The following is an 18,728-nucleotide window of genomic DNA, read 5'->3' as shown; positions in this document are numbered from 1 at the left end:
CTATACACTTCTCTGCCAGCCTTGTGTCAATTTTTAATCTACCTTTCCTCCACCAGCTGCTGACTTTCCTGGAGATCTGGAGGAGGCAAGGTCTTGGGAGAGATTTCAGCTTTTCCAAGGGGTCTGTGCCATACCACAGTTAAGGTGGAGATCTCCCACAATGACTGAGATCACTTGCCCTGGAGCAAATGGAAGGTGGATTTGCTGGAATTGCATTGCCACGGAGCTCTCCCCCCACCCACCCACCCCGTCCCCAAACTCCTCCCTGCCCCAGTTCCCCTCCCAAATCCCCAGGAATGTTTCAACCTGGAGCTGGCAACTCTACAGACTGTGTGCAGTGATGTTTCTTGAAGGAAAAAAATGGTTTTCTGCAGCTGCAATTCCAGAACTTTAGGTCTCACCTGGAGTTGGTACCCCTCTCAAAAATTCAGGGCCATTCCTCCATCATCCATGTTGCCCCCACAATAATCTTGCGAGGCTGTCTTGACCACTGTCACCCTGAGAGAGAGAGTGTGTGTGTAGGGGAAGGGGTGGTGGTATCTTTCTCTGCCTGAAACCCTGCACAGCATATGCCTGTACTGATCAACATACCCCCGAAACTGTGTTCACGGTCAAACTCAATTTGATTAAGCGCGGATGTCTGAATGCAGACAGCTTGACCCAACAGACTTCTCTCGACTGACACCAAGCTGGGATTTAAAACTATGGCTCATTCCGCACATGCAGAATAATGCACTTTCAAACTGCTTTCAGTGCTCTTTGAAGCTGTGCGGAATGGCAAAATCCACTTGCAAACAGTTGTGAAAGTGGTTTGAAAACGCATTATTTTGCGAGTGTGGAAGAGGCCCTTTAAGGTTGCAGAGCTGGTTTGCTAAGTGATCTTTGGACTAACTGGGATTTGTGGCATGGGGGCTGCCTAGATATCGCTCCCCACCACCCTTAAGAACAGGAAAAAGCCTGCATCAGACAAAAACAGTGTTTGGTCCTGAATTGGGATTTATTACTGACATCTGGCGGAAGCTGTTGCACAAACTCCCGGCATTTATCTTGTCAGATGGGAATCTTAATTTTAGCCGCACCTGACAAAACTCTTCCTCCTTGCGAAGGGGAACTGGGATTATTTCCCTTTACGATGATGGCCCTGAAAAGGAGAGAATCGGTTGCAGCAGCCTACATTTTCCTGTGGGAGGCAGATGTCCAGCCAACGGCTTTTTTGGCTGTTAAAGAGGCTGGCTTCGGCTTCATCTCTGTCCAGAACTGAGGGCTGGCGGGATATTGTTAGAGCAAGAGGTTCTTGGAAACTTTCTCCAGTGTGGAGTGGAGAGCAGGTTGGGACCATTTGAACAGCCAAGGATCGCAAAGGTACAAACAGGTGAGTCAACCCTCTTTGCTACCTGGACTTTCAGTATGCTCTGTTTGGGAGTGACTTGCTCGGAACATTCCCGACTGATGGTGTCCAAATTTTATTATCTTCTTCGGCTATGTCCACTGGCCAGAAATCTCCCTGTGGGCCCCGTAAATCCACAACAGGCCCCAACTGACAGTTAGGAATTGCCATCCCTTATGTTGTCCCATTTATCAAGCCCAATCCCTATTTTATGCTCCCTTCTCCGGGACAATTGCCGTCTGTATTTTACCTTTCGGGGAAAATCTAGGGATTACCTTTTAAAAATCCGGCTGTTGAGAATAGACCTGTTCTTCTCCCAGTTCTCTAGAAAGTCATTTTCTGATGTGACAAATCCCAATTCTCTGACAGACGCACAGGTACGTGTATTTATTATTTAGAAAATAAATACTCATGTTGGCCCAAGGGATTGCCAGCCCCAAATTAACAGGCAACTGCACTCAAAACAGAGGTGCATGCTAGCTCCAGAGAGCAGACGTCAAGTTATTTTGGAATAGAGTGACTTTGCAATTGAATATTTGCATTTTTATTGTTTGCAAAGAGTTCAGGTTTGTTTACTAAGACACTCGGCTTCAGATCAAGGCCGGCAGGTACAGACAAACTGATAATGGTGTGTGGCAGAGAGAGAAAAGCCCGTAATTGTGTACTTAGTGTCTGTGCGTGAAGGAGAGAGCGATCCTTTGTGGCGAGCAGTACACAAAAGTGTCCCTGAAATGTTGGAGCGTAGGTGTGTTATCACTTTGATTAGCTAGCCTAGCAGCAGACATAAGACTAGAATAGCAGCGCTACCTCATCCAAGTTGGCAGAAGCTGTTTTATCATCTCGGTGACTGATATTCGAGTGTCTCCTCACCCCCTTCGCATCTCTTGCTGGAGAGGCCCCAAATCCCAGGGCGACCATTTTCCTCTATAGTTCTTTCCCAAAGTATCCTGCTAGTTATTTTTGCAGAGTGCAGACATTGTTTCTGTCTTGAGCAGGTCTGATTTCCACCCAGGCAGGCACTGGGAATGCTTCTCTCCCAACTGATCACCTATCTGCCTGCACAGTGGGGACTAGTGTGTCTGGCTTCCCTCTGTGTGTGCGGGAACGATCGACGACATGCTATGGATTCTACAAAAATGGTCACAAGGCCTGACATAAGCGAAGAATTTCCTGGATTGTACAGAGGGTTGGACAAGATGACCCTTCCGGCTCTGCATTTCTACACTCTGCAGAAACAATAATATACAGCTAACAACGCACATGATTGAAAGTCTGGATCAGAAGAGCATTGGGCACAGGCAGGCATTCCTAGAGCATGGCTCTCTACTGTCTCTGTGGCTATCTCACAGTGCCACCTAGCTTTATGGTAGGGGTCTGCAACCTGTGGCTCCCCAGATGTTCATGGACTACAATTCCCATCAGCCCTTGCCAGTATAGCCAATGCTCATGTTGGGAGGAACTGATGGGAATTGTTGTTCATGAACATCTGCAGGGCCGCGAGTTTGACACCCCTGAATGAAGTCTAAGTACCTACGGGACCATCTTGCCCCACATGTCCTGAATCGGCCTCTGCACTCAGCAGAGGCAAATTTGCTGGTGATCCCTGGCCCCTCAATGATGTGGCTGACCTCCACTCAGGCCAGAGCTTTTACAGCTCTGGCCCCTGCCTGGTGGAATGCTCTACCTCCAGCTACGCGGGCCCTGCGGGATCTTAAAGAATTTCGCAGGGCCTGCAAGACGGAGCTGTTCCACTGGGCCTTCGGGGGGTCTGGCCGCTGATGCCCCCCCTCCTCTCTTATAACATCTGTGGACCCTGCCGTTCCCCCCCTCCCTTCTCCTCCCCTTTCTCTTTTTAGGGGATTGCTAGTAGGTCGCCATCGTTAATTTTGATATTAGGATGCTCCATTTTAATGGGGTTAATTTTAGCATATAGAGCTATATTTAACTTTGATTTTATTTGTGCTCTATTTGTTTGTTCTGTTTGCCGCCTGAGCCCTTCGGGGGAGGGAGGTTTATCAATACAATAAATAAATAAATAAATAAGTCCCTTTCAGATCAATAATGCTCTGAAGTTTGAAGTGGATTCTTGAAAATACATTGTACACCTGAGTGTTTCCCAGCCAGCGGACATTAATTGGAGAGTTTCACTCTCTCCTCCTGAGGAACAGACTGGGTCAATTTCAGGCAGATTTTGCGTTCACCTCTCCCTCGACAAAGTTTTGTGACTTCTTAGCCTCTCTTTCGCTTGACAAAAAAACCACGTCCTGAACACCAGATACTCCCATAGGTCATTTTTTGGTCAATGTTAAAGGCTGCATCTTTTGCATACCTCTTGACATTCCACTGGCTGGCTCTTTAATTCAGTTAAGTACTTTTCCTTGATCTGCTCTGACAAAAGCTTGTCATCACTCACTCACCTTGGATATCATTTCCTTGGTTGTGCACAATGAGGAAATGCCATTTGTCTACACTTTGAGCTTCATGAAGTTTCTCCAGGGGACGTTGACAGCTAGGAAAGGCTTCCATAAATATCAAAGGCTGGTTACTGCGAGCTACAAACGAAGCCCGCTTACTTAAAAATAAAACACCTTTGTGGAATTCTGAACTGGGGAATGGGGATCGAAGGAGATGTTGTTTGCTTTGGGTGGGGAAATGACTCGACTTCAAATCCTAGTAGAGCCAGTCTGCATGCTCCCGTCTTCATCCTGGAGTCTCCTTCTTGGGAGGTTTTTAAACAGAAGCTGGATGGCCATCTGTCAGGAGTGCTGTGCTTGTGTTTTCCTGCATGGCAGGGGGTTGGACTGGATGGCCCTTGGGGTCTCTTCCAACTCTGTGATTCTATGATTTCTATGATCCTGTGGCAGCAAGTTCCACAGGAGCCACACAGGGGCCTATTATGCATGGAACGCCTACATCGTGGCTGTTAGCTGAGGCAGGGTCTCCTCGCTTCCTCTCTTTACATGTGAAGAGCCACTGCCTGTCTGCCCCGCAGACAACACTAGAAAGTGATTGTTGTGGGTTTTCCAGGCTGTGTGGCCATGGCCTGGTTGTGAAAGCCTTTGCCAATACAAGAAAGTGAGTTCCGAGGCTTGGGGCAAAGCCCCGTAAAGCCTGCAGTTTGAAGTGGGGGGACTACAAGGCCGCTTATGAAGAGTGACAACGCGCCAGATTATAGGCATGCTATCAAATGGATATCAGTTGTGAATACAGGCCGTCCTTTCTGACTCTGGGCCAACCATCTGCTTCGCTCCAAGGCAGATTACCTACCCCAGGGTATCGTATAATGGGATGATTTATGGAAACAGGTGCAGAGAGTGGGGGTCTGCCAGTTAGCTAGTCGGGAATGTTTCCGCAGCTAACTTTGGGGTGGCTCGTTTTCATCCGGTGAACATTCTGTGCCGGGTCAGACCAATAAAAAAGGGGGAAGGGTGCGGGGGGGGATAAATGCACACTGAAGAAGATGGGGGAGGGGATCCCTGCACCCGGAAGGGGAAAAAATGGGAAGTAAACTAGATCCCCCCCCCCTTTGCAGGACTTTCAAATACCCAGGAAAGCAGGTTGGCAATGGTGTGGGATAGTGAGGTCCAAACAGGAAGTACCAAAGCTGCACCCCCAGTTCTGGCAACCTCTGGTTAGAAACTCTGCCTTTTCAAAACTACCCAGATGCACCACTCAAAGCCCCACCTTTCTCAGGATCTCTGCAAGGTGAGATCCCAGACAGTCGTACAAGCCGGAATACAGAGATTTGATTGCTGCTGCTGCTGCCCAAGAGGCTGTTTGTGAGCATTCTATGACACCTCGTCAGCTTGACCAATCAGCATCAGCGGCTTTCGTTCAATATAGTACAATAGACTGGTGCATCAGCCCAGAGGTGTCAAACTCAGGCCCTCCAGGTGTTCATGGACTACAATTCCCATCAGCCCATGCCAGCAGGGTCAATTGGTCATGCTAGCAGGGGCTGGTGGGAATTGTAGTCCATGAACATCTGGAGGGCCTGAGTTTGACACCTATCCCATGAGATAAAGAACAGACACTGTGTATAGAGCTTTCACTTGTTTTCCGATCTCATTCTAGCTCCCTCACCAAGATGGCTCGCCAGGAGAACGTGTCTTCCCAAGTCCAAAGCTGCTCCAAGAATGATCCCACAGAGACCCCAATCGTTAAAGGACCCAATATGGACTCTCTGGGATTCCTGGCGATGGACAGCAACGTCCCTGGCTTGTCACAGGTCATCCTCCAAAAGCTCAACATGAAGAGCTACGACGAATACAGGTGAGCCACTGTGAACAACACAGCCATGAACCCACCTGAAGGGATGGCAAAAACTCTTTTGTTGTTGTTGTTGTTAAGCCTCGCCTAAGGTGTTCGGATCCAGGTGAACAGGCGGTTATCCCCCAAACAGAGATCTGAACGCAACCCAGAGGGTAATTCCAGAGCAGAAGGGTAGCTCCTGGTGGTGCAGTGGTTAGAGCTGAAGCACAATCCCAGAGCCGTGGGTTCAGATCCCAAGTCTGCCACACAGCTAGCTCACTGGCTTAGCCTGGCCTGGTCAGTTGCACTCGACAAAACTCCAAACCTGATGGCGGAATAGTGCTTCAGGGGGTCAGCAATTCAGAGTTACGTAGTGGGGAGAATGGGAAAATAGCCCGCATGGGCCCGCAAAGAGGTTAAAAAATCCTGGAAGTGTAAGATTTGTGATGGGGCAGATTTCAAAACCATTCACCCTCCCCAGTTCTTCATGGACTGCAATACCTTAACCCCACCTACCTCACAGCCCCACCTACCTCACAGGGTGTTTGTTGTGAGGGGGGAAGGGCAAGGAGATTGTAAACCCCTTTGAGTCTCCTACAGGAGAGAAAGGGGGGATATAAATCCAAACTACTACTACTACTACTACTACTCTTCTTCTTCTTCTTCTTCCTCTTCTTCTTCCTCTTCTTCTTCTTCTTCTTCTTCTTCTTCTTCTTCTTCTTCTTCTTCTTCTTCTTCTTCTTCTTCTTCTTCTTCTTCTTCTTCTTCTTCTTCTTCTTCTTCTTCTTCACTCTGAAGCAGAAGAGGCTGAAATACTCACCTAGCATGGCTCTCTTTAAATATCTGGGATTTTTAAGCCACGTCAGGGCAGGGGAGCCTGTTTCTCCGTTCTTATCCACGCTTTCTTTTTCCTCGGGTGGCTTCTCTACAGGTCTGCCATGGAAGGCCACAAACTGAGCGTGGGCTTCGGCATCCGGTCATATTTCGAGATGTTCCAGAAAATGGAGGACACGTTCAAATTCTGCGTCGAGTGCAAGAAACTTCCCGAAGCGCTGCCCAATCCCAAAAGCCTGCGGAGGTGCAAAAGGTAAACATGGTTCCGTGGGATCCTCAGGATCTAGAGCGTTGGCAGCTTTCAGGTGAGGCCTGATGCTCTCCCAAGATTACAACTGATCTCCAAGACTGCAGAGATCAATCCCCACTGGAGGAAATGGCTACTTTGGGATTAGACTCCCACTGAGACCCTTCCCTTCCCTTCCCCTCCCAAAACTCTGCTATACTGCTCTAAAGGAATCTGTCATTTCTTTAAGAGGCAAACACCCCAGAACAAATGCTGAGGTTGGGGCATTTCCCAAAAGCCAGTGGTGACTCAAAAGCCAGGGGGTAAAACAACCTGCGTGTGTTTAGGGGTACTCTCCTTTATTATTTCTTCATCTCTTCCAGGACTGAGCTTCTTAGTTTTGAAAACTGAGCTTCAGAGGGGCACAGCTTTGACCAATGTGGCACGGATTTGGGCTGGCATTCCTCTGCAGAGGCTCTGAATGTTGGTGGGCTCTTTTGGCTGCAGACACCAGATGTGGTCCAGCAGCTGTAACATTTTGCCCTCCCTTCTTCTCCCAGGTGCCAAAATGTATACTATTGCAGCACGGAGTGTCAGCGAGCCAACTGGCCCGTCCACAAGAAGTTCTGCAAGAAGCTGAAGCTGGTAGCTCTTGACCAGCTGATGGAGTGGCTGGTGTTTACAGGTAGGCCTGGGGTGGAAGGAAGAAGAGGAAGAAGAGTTTGGATTTATGTCCCCCCTTTCTCTACGGCAAGGAGACTCAAAGGGGCTTACAATCTCCTTTCCTTTCCCTCCCCCCCACAACAAACACCCTGTGAGGTGGGTGGGGCTGAGAGAACTCCGAAGAACTGTGACTAGCCCAAGGTCACCCAGCTGGCATGTGTTGGGGCGCACAAGCTAATCTGGTTCCCCAGATAAGCCTCCACAGCTCAGGCAGCAGAGCGGGGAATCAAACCCGGTTCTCCAGATTAGAGGGCACCTGCTCTTAACCACTACGCCACACTGACTAGATGGCTTGTATGGCCCCTTCCGACTTAGTGATTGTATGATCAAGTTTATTTATTTTATTTATTTATTAAACTTTTATACCGCCCCATCCTCTAGGGGCTCTGGGCGGTGTTGCAGCCCGTCTACAGTGACCCCGCAGGGTTTTCAGGGCAAGAGGCAAACAAAGGCGGTTTGCCATTGCCTACCTCTGCATAACGACTTTAGCCTTCTTTGCAGGCCTCCCAGTGCTAACCAGGACTGACACGGCTAAGCTTCTGAGACCTTATGAAATCAGGTTAGCCTGACCCGCTCAGGTCAGACAGAGCATTACAAAAATTAGCGCAAGCAAAGCACTCTGAACGATTTCGGATGCCATATAAACGCTAAATCTTCTCACCAGCAATGAAGCATTTTGTAAGAGACAGTAATATGCTGCCACAGGAGGTGGTGATAGCCAGTAACCTGGGTAGCTTTAAAAGGGGCTTGGACAGATTGATGGAGAAGTCGATCTATGGCTCCCAATTTTGACCCTCCTTGATCTGAGATGACAAATGCCTTAGCAGACCAGGCGCTCGGGAGCAGCAGCAGCAGCAGCAGCAGCAGGCCATTGCTTTCACATCCTGCCTGTGAGCTCCCCAAGGCACCTAGTGGGCCACTGCGAGCAGCAGAGTGCTGGACTAGATGGACTCTGGTCTGATCCAGCAGGCTCTTTCTTCTGTTCTTAAGGCCACTGCTTTCACATCCTGCCTGTGAGCTCCCCAAGGCACCTGGTGGGCCACTGCGAGTAGCAGAGTGCTGGACTAGATGGACTCTGGTCTGATCCAGCAGGCTCTTTCTTCTGTTCTTATGTCCTGTCCATACAAGGAAAGGGTACAACTCTGTTAATTCTGTATATCTGCGGTTCTTCCCGTAGGTGACATCCCTTTCGCCACGACATCCTGGACAAAACGCATCCAGGAAGTCAGAGGCTGGGAAGACTGGTTCTCCATGCAAGAAAATCTGGAAGAGAAGCTAAGCTCCATACTGACTGGCCGTTACATGAATATCCTCTGGGCCAACACCGGGAAGCCAAAACCGGATGAGGCGGAACTGGCGGAGTCCGTCAAGCGGGTGACGACAGACTTTGTGTCTAGGCCAGCCACCATCGGCCTGGGCCTGCAGGTGTTTCAGATCAATCCCTGCTCGCCAAGCCGAATCCGTCGCGTGCATGTGGTTTGGAGCACTCCTGCACATAGAGACCCCTCAGCTCGTGGTAACAGGATTACGACATTTAAGGAGCTGTCCCAACATGTTTCCTAAACACCAGGGCATGGAGGTGGTGATGATTGGTGTCGACGTGGTCGATGGGCCCATCATGAGGCCTCCGTTGGTGGCTTTCGGGCCTAGGGAGAAGGTCTACCTCAGCAGCTACAAAGGCCTCTATCATGACTTCTGGGAATCGCAGGTGGAGACCCACCAGGCTGCTCGGCCTGACCTTATTGTCGGCTTCCACCCAGGTGCGTAGATTCTCTTGACCTTTCTTTCATCCGTCAGGACAAGGATCTAAGATAGTGACTGGATATCTGCTTGGGGTTCTGCAGCTTATCCAAGGGGACAAAATTGAGCTAAACGAGACCACCGTTCTGACGGCCCAAGGGTTTAGATTGTTCATCTCGCACACGGAGTGATGGGCAGAACAATTCTAAGAAAACTCAACAGGGATGCTGGGAAAGGCCTAGAAGAATCTAGAAAGCAGACCCAGAAAAAAAAACCAATGAGCTCTCTGGAGTCAGGAGGTAGTTGTCCTATTCTTACTATCTTACTAACCCTATACCACTTCCTTCCACAATATTGGGGTGGACTGCCATGGCCTAAGTCATATGACTAAATTGGAAGCAATAAAAGTCATATGACTAAATTGGAAGCAATAAAAACAGGTAGGCAACCTATAATGCCAAAGTGCCCCCCCCCTCCCCGTTCCAAAAAGCCACAAAAATCAACCTGTAAAGGTGTTGGTGTCCTGGCTATCCAAGGGAGAAGCAGTGGCGTAGTGGTTAAGAGCAGGTGTATTCTAATCTGGAGAACCGGGTTTGATTCCCCGCTTACCGCTTGAGCTGTGGAGGCTTATCTGGGGAATTCAGATTAGCTTGTGCACACCAACACATGCCAGCTGGGTGACTTTGGGCTAGTCACAACTCTACGGAGCTCTCTCAGCCCCACCCACCTCACAGGGTGTTTGTTGTGAGGGGGAAGGGAAAGGACTTTGTAAGCACCTTTGAAATCTCCTTAACAGGAGAGAAAGGGGGGATATAAATCCAACTCTCCTCCTCCTCCTCCTCCTCCTCCTTCTTCAAGGAGACATAGGTTGTACTTGGCCAGACACTCCAGGAGTCAACTGACATGCCTCCTCCGCCTTTCAACCTGCTTCTCCTGGCCGCTGCTCAGTGCTTCTCTTCCTGCTTCACATGGAGAGATGGTGACTGAGCTCTCGGCTGTCCGCAATAAATAAACAGCCTTTGCTGGTGCCTGAGGCTGGTCCTGGAGAAGGTCTTTCCCAGGGGCAGACTTTTAGCATCTTGTTACTGAATAAGCTTTCCCGGCTTTAGAAAGGGAAGCCGGCAGGAGAGAACAACGTTCCGGCAGCAACCTGACCTTTCTTGCCCAAACTGCCAGAGCCTTGTAACTCTAGCCATGAAGTCTGGAGCAGGTGGCCTAGTTATTTGAAAAGACCAGCCCAGACTTACACCCAGGGAGCACTGTCTTTTGACTCAGGGCCAACTGAGCCCGTAGAGATCGAAGTGCTAAGAGATGGCTCCACGATGGGCAAAATCCTCCCCCTTATTTTTGCCAAAAAAAAAAAAAATCAAGGCAGGGAGAGGCATGATAGAGATGTATAAACCTGTGGTTGGGTTGGGGAAGGGGCAGTAGCTTTGGGATAGACCAAAATAGGTTTTTCTCCAAATGCATAACTGACTTTCTGCAATGGCCATCAGGTGTAATGATGGTCACAGCCGTAGTGATGTCTTTTAAAAGAGATTTGAAAAATCCAGGAATGATCCATGCTATTTGATACGATGGCTAAGTGAAACCTGCACATCCAGGAACAGCCCACCTCTGAATACCAGTTGCTGCGGGGAAGGCTCCGGCATCTATTTTCTGCTTGCAGGCCTTCCGAGGCCACTGTGGGAGCGGTATGCTGGACCGAACGGACCACTGGTATGATCCTGCGGGGATCTAAGGTTAACCAAATTGCTTCAGAGTTCCTGGAAGTCATAGACCTACCCCTTGACCTGAACTCATCTCATGGTGGGGAAATCACTCTGTGCATGCTCAGAGGCACCACTGCTTTCTTGATGACTGTTTGGAAAAGAAGGACTTTCATCCTCCCCCCCCCCACCCCCAATTCCAGCATCTCAAGAAACTCTTCAGTGCCATCTGCATTCAAGCTTTTGTGACCTCACCACACAGACAGCTCCTTTTGGGGGGCAACACATTCCTGCAGCGTTGCTCTCATTCTCCAAAAGGATTGCAGCTTGCCTTTGGACACCCTATGCTCTCCCTTCTAGGGAACGTTTGAGGTGGGAGGCGGCGGGAGGGCGGGGGGGGTTGATCCAACCCAGGAGATCCTGGTGGGCCAGGCAAGACAGAGAGCTTGAGAAATCCTGTTTATGGAAAAGTGCTTTTCAGACCCCCCTAAATCTGTCTCTGAGCTATTGAAAGTGGAATGTGTCGGATGGCTGCCAAGAAAGCGAGCCATGGTGCTTTATCTGTCTGAGAGGGATGCCGGCAAACAGGAGCCCCCCCTCCCCCCCCCCGCACCTTGACTCACAGAGACTGTAGTGCCTGGCCTTGAAAGTTATTGTCCATCTCCGCTGTCCAAAGGGAATCTTATTTTTCTCCTCTTGGTGATTCCACAAGAACTGTTCCTAAGGGGGAGGACAGTGTTTTACAGCAAGGAATCCCCAACCTTGAAAGCTTGAGAAAAGGTAGAGAGAAATGGCTGCTGCACGGATGGGGCCAATCACAGAATGGCTGAGGCAAGGAAGAAGAAGAGGAATTTGGGTTTATATCCCATCTTCCTCTCCTGTAAGGAGTCTCAAAGTGGCTTACAAGCTCCTTTCCCTTCCCCTGTCCCCCCACAACAGACACCTCGTGAGATAGGTGGGGCTGAGAGAGTCCAGAGAGAACAGGGACTAGCCCAAGGTTACCCAGCAGGAATGTAGGAGTGCGGAAACACATCTGGTTCTCCAGATAAGCCTCCGCCACTCCGGTGGAGTTGAGAATCAAACCGGGTTCTCCAGATTAGAATCCACCTGTTCTTAACCACTACACCATGTTGGCTCTCCATCACCAAATGTGAAGAGGTTCCACAAAACGTTGGAAAGTTGCAGGCCAAATATCCTCCTGTGATGCATAGGCATTCTCTGCTTCCCAAATACGTCATTCGAGAGTTGCAGGAGCGAGGATGGAGGCAGGACCTTTGACTGAGGCCTTACAGTTTAACAACCTTAACTCTGCCCCACCGTGGTCAGCAGACACATTTACAGAGAGGGAACCCCCGGGGATTTCACAATGCCAAGCTTTGGCAGTGACATCACACAAATCCCTAGTTTGCTGACAAGTACTCGATTTTCTCCTGCTCACTCAGGGGAGGCTGCGCCTTTTCCTCAGCTGTTTGGCACGAACAGGGAACATCGTGGTTGGAATTAGCCTGAGCACTAAAGAGGTGATAGACGCTGTCAGGACCTATCAGTTCTTTAGCATACTGATCACAAACTAATTTTTATGAGCGAGACAGCTGGGCTGAACCATTAAAACGCCTGTCCTCAAACAGATGTTGGGTACTCGCTTCGCACCTAATTTACTAGAAAGCTGCAGGTTGTACGTTTGCTACCCATACAGACATTAGTTCCTTTTATAGCGCCAAATGGACAATGCAGGAGAATAATATGAATCACTTTATGTCTCTTTCTATGGAGAAGGACAGGATTGAACGACACAAACACCATAAAGAAACAATAAATAAATGTATGGAGTGAATGTGTGAAGGAGCTCCCCATTCACCAGTCAAGTTTTGTATTCCAGGGGTTAATTTTTGTAACTATATATGCATGTTGCATATACACAGATACATTATGGACATCTCTAATGCAAGGGATTTTTAACTTACCAGAAAGATTAGGAACCACCGGTTGGCAAGATGGTCCCTTAGGACTTCTAACTAGTTAGATCCACTATCAGAGTGTCTGGGGGTAGCAAACTCATTTCAAACTCTGTTTGCCCGTTCAAAAGTGAATCAGAGGTAGAATGTGGTAAATTTGAGTTAGCAAGCTGTGCTCTCATCACAGAATAATCTCCCATTTCAACCAGGGGTGGATCTGGCCTCCGGCCTTTCCCCCTTTCCTCAACCTCATAATTGACAGGGTGTAGGAGCCACTCTTACCTGAAAGGTGAACCTGGAAGCAGGAACATCCTGAGATCTCTGCGTTTGATTCTTCACCTGTGGGTGGAGGTAGGCTGCTCTGCCCATCCCAGCTACTCCATTTGGGACCCACAAAAACATCACGGCAAAAGTTGGCTAGTTTGGCTTTCTGGCTATCTATGTAAAACCCAGTTCAGAAGAAGAAGAGGAGTTTAGATTTATACCCCACCTTTCCCTCCTGTAAAGAAACTCAAGATGGCCAACAAGCTCCTTGCCCTTTCTCTCCTCACAACAAATGCCTTGTGAGGCAGGTGGGGCTGGGAGAGTTCTGAAGAACTGTGACTAGCCCAAGGTCACCCAGCAGGAATGTAGGAGTGCAGAGACACATCTGGTTCACCACATAAGCCTCCGCAGCTCAAGTGGCAGAACAGGGAATCAAGGCCGGTTTTCCAGATCAGAGTGCACCTGCTCTTAACCACTACACCATGCTGGCTCCCTCTGAGTAATTGGCATTATGCTCTGCCAACCTTTTACCAATGGCCCTGCGGTGGTGGGTGCTGGTGGGTTATGTGAGGTGCCCCTATCTCTTGTCCCCCGCGAGGTGTTTGTGCCACACAGTGAAAGGCCCTTGCCGACACCGAAGTGCCTTGGCCCAACCTTTTGAGCGTGCAAAATGTCAGAGGATGTTGCAAACCCGGACAGAATCCCCCCCCCCTTGGCTCTACTCCTCTACCCCCAAATGCTCGGAGCCCAGAACCGTTCACGCCTGCCGTGTTTTCCTAGCCGGCGGCGAGAGAACAAGTTCGGCATCCTTCCTCGACAGCTGCGCAAACGAGAGCCCCACACCAGTCTCTCTCTCTTTCCCTCTTGGAACAGTTCCCATCTCTTCATGGCCTAAGGGGGTGATTTATTGCTGGAATCAACAGAAGCCCCTTCTCGCTTGTGGAGGAGGACAGAAAATACCTTGGCCACGAACGGCGTGGAACATTCAGCCGGGGTCGTGTACCCTCAAAGAATGACGAATGCTCAAATGAATATTTTCCCCGTCACGGTGAGCTGCTGGTCTCTGAAAGGCACAAGGGCAAATGTCGGTCCAAGCGGCCTTCCCAGGACCAGCAACAAGCACATGTGGCTGTTCAGCTTGTACAGTGTCCTACAGGGAGAAGGGTGGTAGTTCAAGTGGTAGAGTTCCAGGCTGGTCATCTCTGGCATCTCCGTTTAAAGTATCACAGGTAGTATGATTGGGAAAGATCTGGGTTCTAGGTGAGCTGCGACTTGGCAGAGCATCCAATTCCTCACCTTGAATGTGTAAATGACTTGGGATACCTAGAAGTCTTCTTGCATCTGCTCCTAGAATCATGGAGTTGGGAGAGACCCCGAGGGCCATCCAGTCCAACCCCCTGCATTGCAGGAACACACTATCAAAGCACTCCTGACATAGGTTCATCCAGCCTCTCTTTAAAAACCTCCACTCCCCAGTATCCTGTGTTGACACGTCAGCCAACCAATTATTCTGGAGGGAAAACAGTTTACCAGGAACAAGGGCCTTCCCTAATGCTTCCTCCTAGCACCGGCATTCAGAGCGTACTACCTCTGAGTGTGACTGTTTCCCCTTGCTCATTATGACTAGCTACAATTGGGGGATCTGACCTCCGCTGATCAAACTCCCTTTTTAAGCTATCTGGGTTAGTGGAGCAAATTCAACCGCTTGATTCCCAGGTGGGTCAGCTTCTGATCTCCAATCTCCTGCCACACCTTGAGCACAAATGCAAAGTCATCCAGTTGTCACTCCAAGGCAAAACTTAACCTAACAAGGTCATTGTCGGAGCAACAGGATTCTGGGGAGGAAGTGGGGAAGGGGCACTCAGCAACATACACAGGTGAGCCATTTTCTGTTTTCATTCACTGCAGGTTTCCATGCTTGCCCTGATCTAATGGAGAGCTGGCTTCCAACTCTGCTGCTCCTCAGAGACTACAAGATACCCTCGCTGTTCACTGTTTACAGGTAAAACACTGTCTTTTCCATGCTGAGCCAGCCCTGAATTCAGTTTTGTAAATCTAATTGCATAGGTTATTTCATTGAAAAAACGCACCCCCTTTTCCAACGTTTTCAACGCAGGGAACAATGCGAAGCGCCAGAAAACGTATTAAAAACGCACATCTTGTCCAATAATTAAAAAAAAAATCCCAGTGGCAAAAATAAAGATATATAACCTGGGGAGTCTTGAAACAACAAAAGATCACACCCTTGCTGAAACGGACTGGGGTTGACTACCTGCTTTAAGAAGGAGGTTCTAAAATTGAATGGATTGTCAACTGAACTCCCAGGGACATCCGCAGGCACGGGATATTTCAGAGAAGGCATTCCCAAATGGGATTTCCTCCAACTGCAGGCTGAAGTGGTTACAAATAGACAGGTCACAGTTTTATGCAGGCCTTTCTCAGTACATCTGTCAATTTCTCTGCTCCATCTGTCAATTTCATCTAGGCAATCTACATGCTTCCTTTCCACATGAAAACAATGCTCAGGGCAGCTCACTAGCGAGCGACCAAAGAGAAGAATAGAATTCAAACACTCTTCTAAAAAAGAGACACTCTTCTAAGAGAGCCATCGTGGTGTAGTGGTCAAGAACAGGTGGGTTCTAATCTGGAGAACCGGGTTTGATTCTCCGCTCCTCCACCTGAGTGGCAGAGGCTTATCTGGTGAACCAGATGTGTTTCCGCACTCCTTCATTCCTGCTGGGTGACCTTGGGCTAGTCACAGTTATCTCAGGACTCTCTCAGCCCCACCTACCTCATGAGGTGTCTGTTGTGGGGAGGGGAAGGAAAAGGAGATTGTAAGCCACCTTGAGTCTCCTTACAGGAGAGAAAGGTGGTGTATATGTCCAAACTCCTTCTCCTCCTCTTCTTTCTTCTTCTTCAAACGGGGAGGTGGATGCTGCAGGAGGTAAAGCCAGCTACAAAATGCCTTTTGCTGCTTACTTTCAGTCACACAGATTAAAAGATCTTTGTGCTGTGGGGCAAGTTGCTGCCAAAGCAAAGTTTTAAAAAATCTGCACAGCCTGTCAGATGCCCTGCGGGGTATATCAGCCCCCTGTCCAGCTCTGCCCACTTTCTAAGAGCATTTGGCCGGTGTCAGAAAATATGTCAGCAGATACAGTGGTGCTTATGGGCCCCACGTTGGGGACCCCTGGTCTACAACAACAAAATAAGAACATAGGAACATAAGAACCTGCTGGATTAGACCAGAGTCCATCTTCTAGTCCAGCATTCTGCTACTCACAGTGGCCCACCAGGTGCCTTTGGGAGCTCATATACAGGAGGTGAAAGCAACGGCCTTCTGCTGCTGCTCCCCCCGAGCACCTGGTCTGCTAAAGCATTTGCAGTCTCAGATCAAGGAGGATCAAGATTGGTAGCCATACATCAACTTCTCCTCCATCAATCTATCCAAGCCCCTTTGAAAGCTATCCAGGTTAGTGGCCATCACCACCTCCTGTGGTGATCAACCAATGTAATTTATAAACCAGACAAGAACTCAGTTGGAAAGGGCCTCCCCAAATTATTATGTTTTCAACTGACTTCAGAAGGCCCGCACGGAGAAACCGTCCTCTTCACCTGGGTGTTTGGCTGACCCCAAGGTGTCTGTACACCCCTCCCTTTTTTGTGGGTGGTGGTGATTTTAGATGGTTTTTGGTTTTTTAGTATGGGTTTTCACTGTGATTTTACTATTGTCAGATTTTATTGTTGTATGGTTTTTACTGCAACCCACCCTGAGACAGTGGTAAAAGGCGGGGAATCGATGTAAGTAAGTAAATAAACAAATCCAACCTTATTCCAGGTGGGAATTCCAGAGACCCTCCATACTGGTCCCTACCAGTTACTGACATAGTTTTGGGTTTGCAGAGCAACTCTCAGAGAACTGGCAGGCAGATGTTTCAAGGTGGATTCTGTCCTTTGTGTTTTATGCTTTCCACACCTGAGGCCTCTCTTGTCCCGTCCCCGCAGCGAGCAAGAGCTGAAATGTTCCCTGAAGATCTCAATGGAGCTGGAAATGCAAATCACAAGCTGTGGAGCCAACCCGTTTGCCTCCCTCAAACCAGAGCAAGCCTATTCCAACCCCAACAAACCGCCTGTCTTCTGCAACTCCCACTATTTCACCTTCTGCGGGTTGTCTGGCTCTCCAGATGAGCCAGATGTTGGAGAGCTGGAAGAGAACAAGGGTGAGAACGATTAGAAACCGGCAAAACCTCAGAAGCAGAGCAGAACAAAATAGCCCGTCACCTCGATTCTGGGTCACCTACAATCGTGACACCCGCAGAAGACTCTTCAAAGCAGCTTTTTTATTCCGCTTGCTTGTACTCAATATAGTTGACCTGGTTCTTGTTCACCGTTGATGGAATTACACTTGCCCATTTCTTTATGCTAATAAACATTGGGCTTAATTAGGCATCTAATTGGATGAGCTCTTCAGCGTTCAGTTCTTGGGCCATTTCACAGGAATGATTGCATGCAATTTCCCCCCCTCCCTTAACCAATGAAGTGCGGAACCACCTTCGCTTTCTTGGCATCTCTTGTACTTTCTTATATCAAGTCAGGCCACCTCGGCCCAGCTCCATCAACTCCATCCGGCAACAGTTCTACAGAGTATGAAGCTACATGTTTCCCTAGCCGTGACACTCAAAACTTTTAAAGCCAGCGTGGTGTAGTGGTTAAGAGCAGGAGCACTCTAATCTGGAGAACCGGGTTTGATTCCCTGCTCTGCCACTTGAGCTGTGGAGGCTTATCTGGTGAACCAGATTAGCCTGTGCATACCAACACATGCCAGCTGGGTGACTTTGGGCTAGTCACACTTCCTTGGAGCTCTCTCAGTCCCACCCACCTCACAGGGGGTTTGTTGTGGGGCGGGGGAGGAGATGGAGATTGTAAGCCTCTTTGAATCTCTTTACAGGAGAGAAAGGGGGGGGATATAAATCCAAACTCTTCTTCTTCTAAATCAGAAACACCTAGGATTAAACCTGGGATCTTCAGGGGTGGTCCACCATGGACCAGGTATGGTCTTTCCACTAATCTTCTCTCCCATGGATCAGTCTAGTGCCGGTGTTTCGACTCTGGGAGCTCTCAGATGTTCAGGAACTGCTAGTTCATCAGTCTTCGCCAGCATGGCCAATTGGCCATGCTGACAGGGGCTGATGGGATTTGTAGTCCATGAACATCTGGAGAGCCACAGGTTGCAGACTCCTGGTCTATGCAGTCCTGCATGTGCGCTGACAATAATTACTTTTCCATCCCAAAACTGTCATGATTGTTGAGCTGTATCAACCTGTCTTGGAAACATAAACCAGAACCTTGTAGCACCTGGAGGACGAGTAAGTTTTTTTTCCAGCATACATTTTTGTGAGATGGGGCCCATTTTGTCAGACTCCCTGGAGTGGCTTTTCCATATCAGCCCAGCAAGGACCCACAACAGGAATCTAACAAATACTATACAATACAATGACCTTTATTAGGCATGGATTAGAATATTAAGGTATCTAAAAAAGCGGGCCTTAGGTCTTAAAAGTTTATGTGGGAATAAAAATCCCACGGCTCCTTTTTATGATGACTGTAGCTGCCGACTTCATCTTGTCTGGGGCTCACAATCA

At 48.9% G+C, this 18,728-nt stretch overlaps 1 protein-coding gene across 1 annotated transcript; it reads left to right on the top strand.

Annotated features, from left to right (window-relative positions):
• The first annotated feature begins 1,262 nt into the window (after positions 1-1,262).
• On the top strand, positions 1,263-17,708 carry MSS51 (MSS51 mitochondrial translational activator). The gene is given in 8 exon segments (XM_048495068.1): positions 1,263-1,372; positions 5,462-5,659; positions 6,570-6,725; positions 7,259-7,383; positions 8,599-8,969; positions 8,971-9,181; positions 14,998-15,091; positions 17,092-17,708. Coding segments are annotated over 7 exon segments (1,371 nt in total). The 5' UTR covers positions 1,263-1,372; positions 5,462-5,474; the 3' UTR covers positions 17,321-17,708.
• The last annotated feature ends 1,020 nt before the right edge of the window (positions 17,709-18,728 follow it).

The sequence above is a fragment of the Sphaerodactylus townsendi genome, linkage group LG04 (assembly GCF_021028975.2).
Source record: "Sphaerodactylus townsendi isolate TG3544 linkage group LG04, MPM_Stown_v2.3, whole genome shotgun sequence".
Lineage (NCBI taxonomy): Eukaryota > Metazoa > Chordata > Lepidosauria > Squamata > Sphaerodactylidae > Sphaerodactylus > Sphaerodactylus townsendi.
Note: the sequence above shows the minus strand (reverse complement) of the source record. Positions and strands in the feature narration are given on the sequence as shown.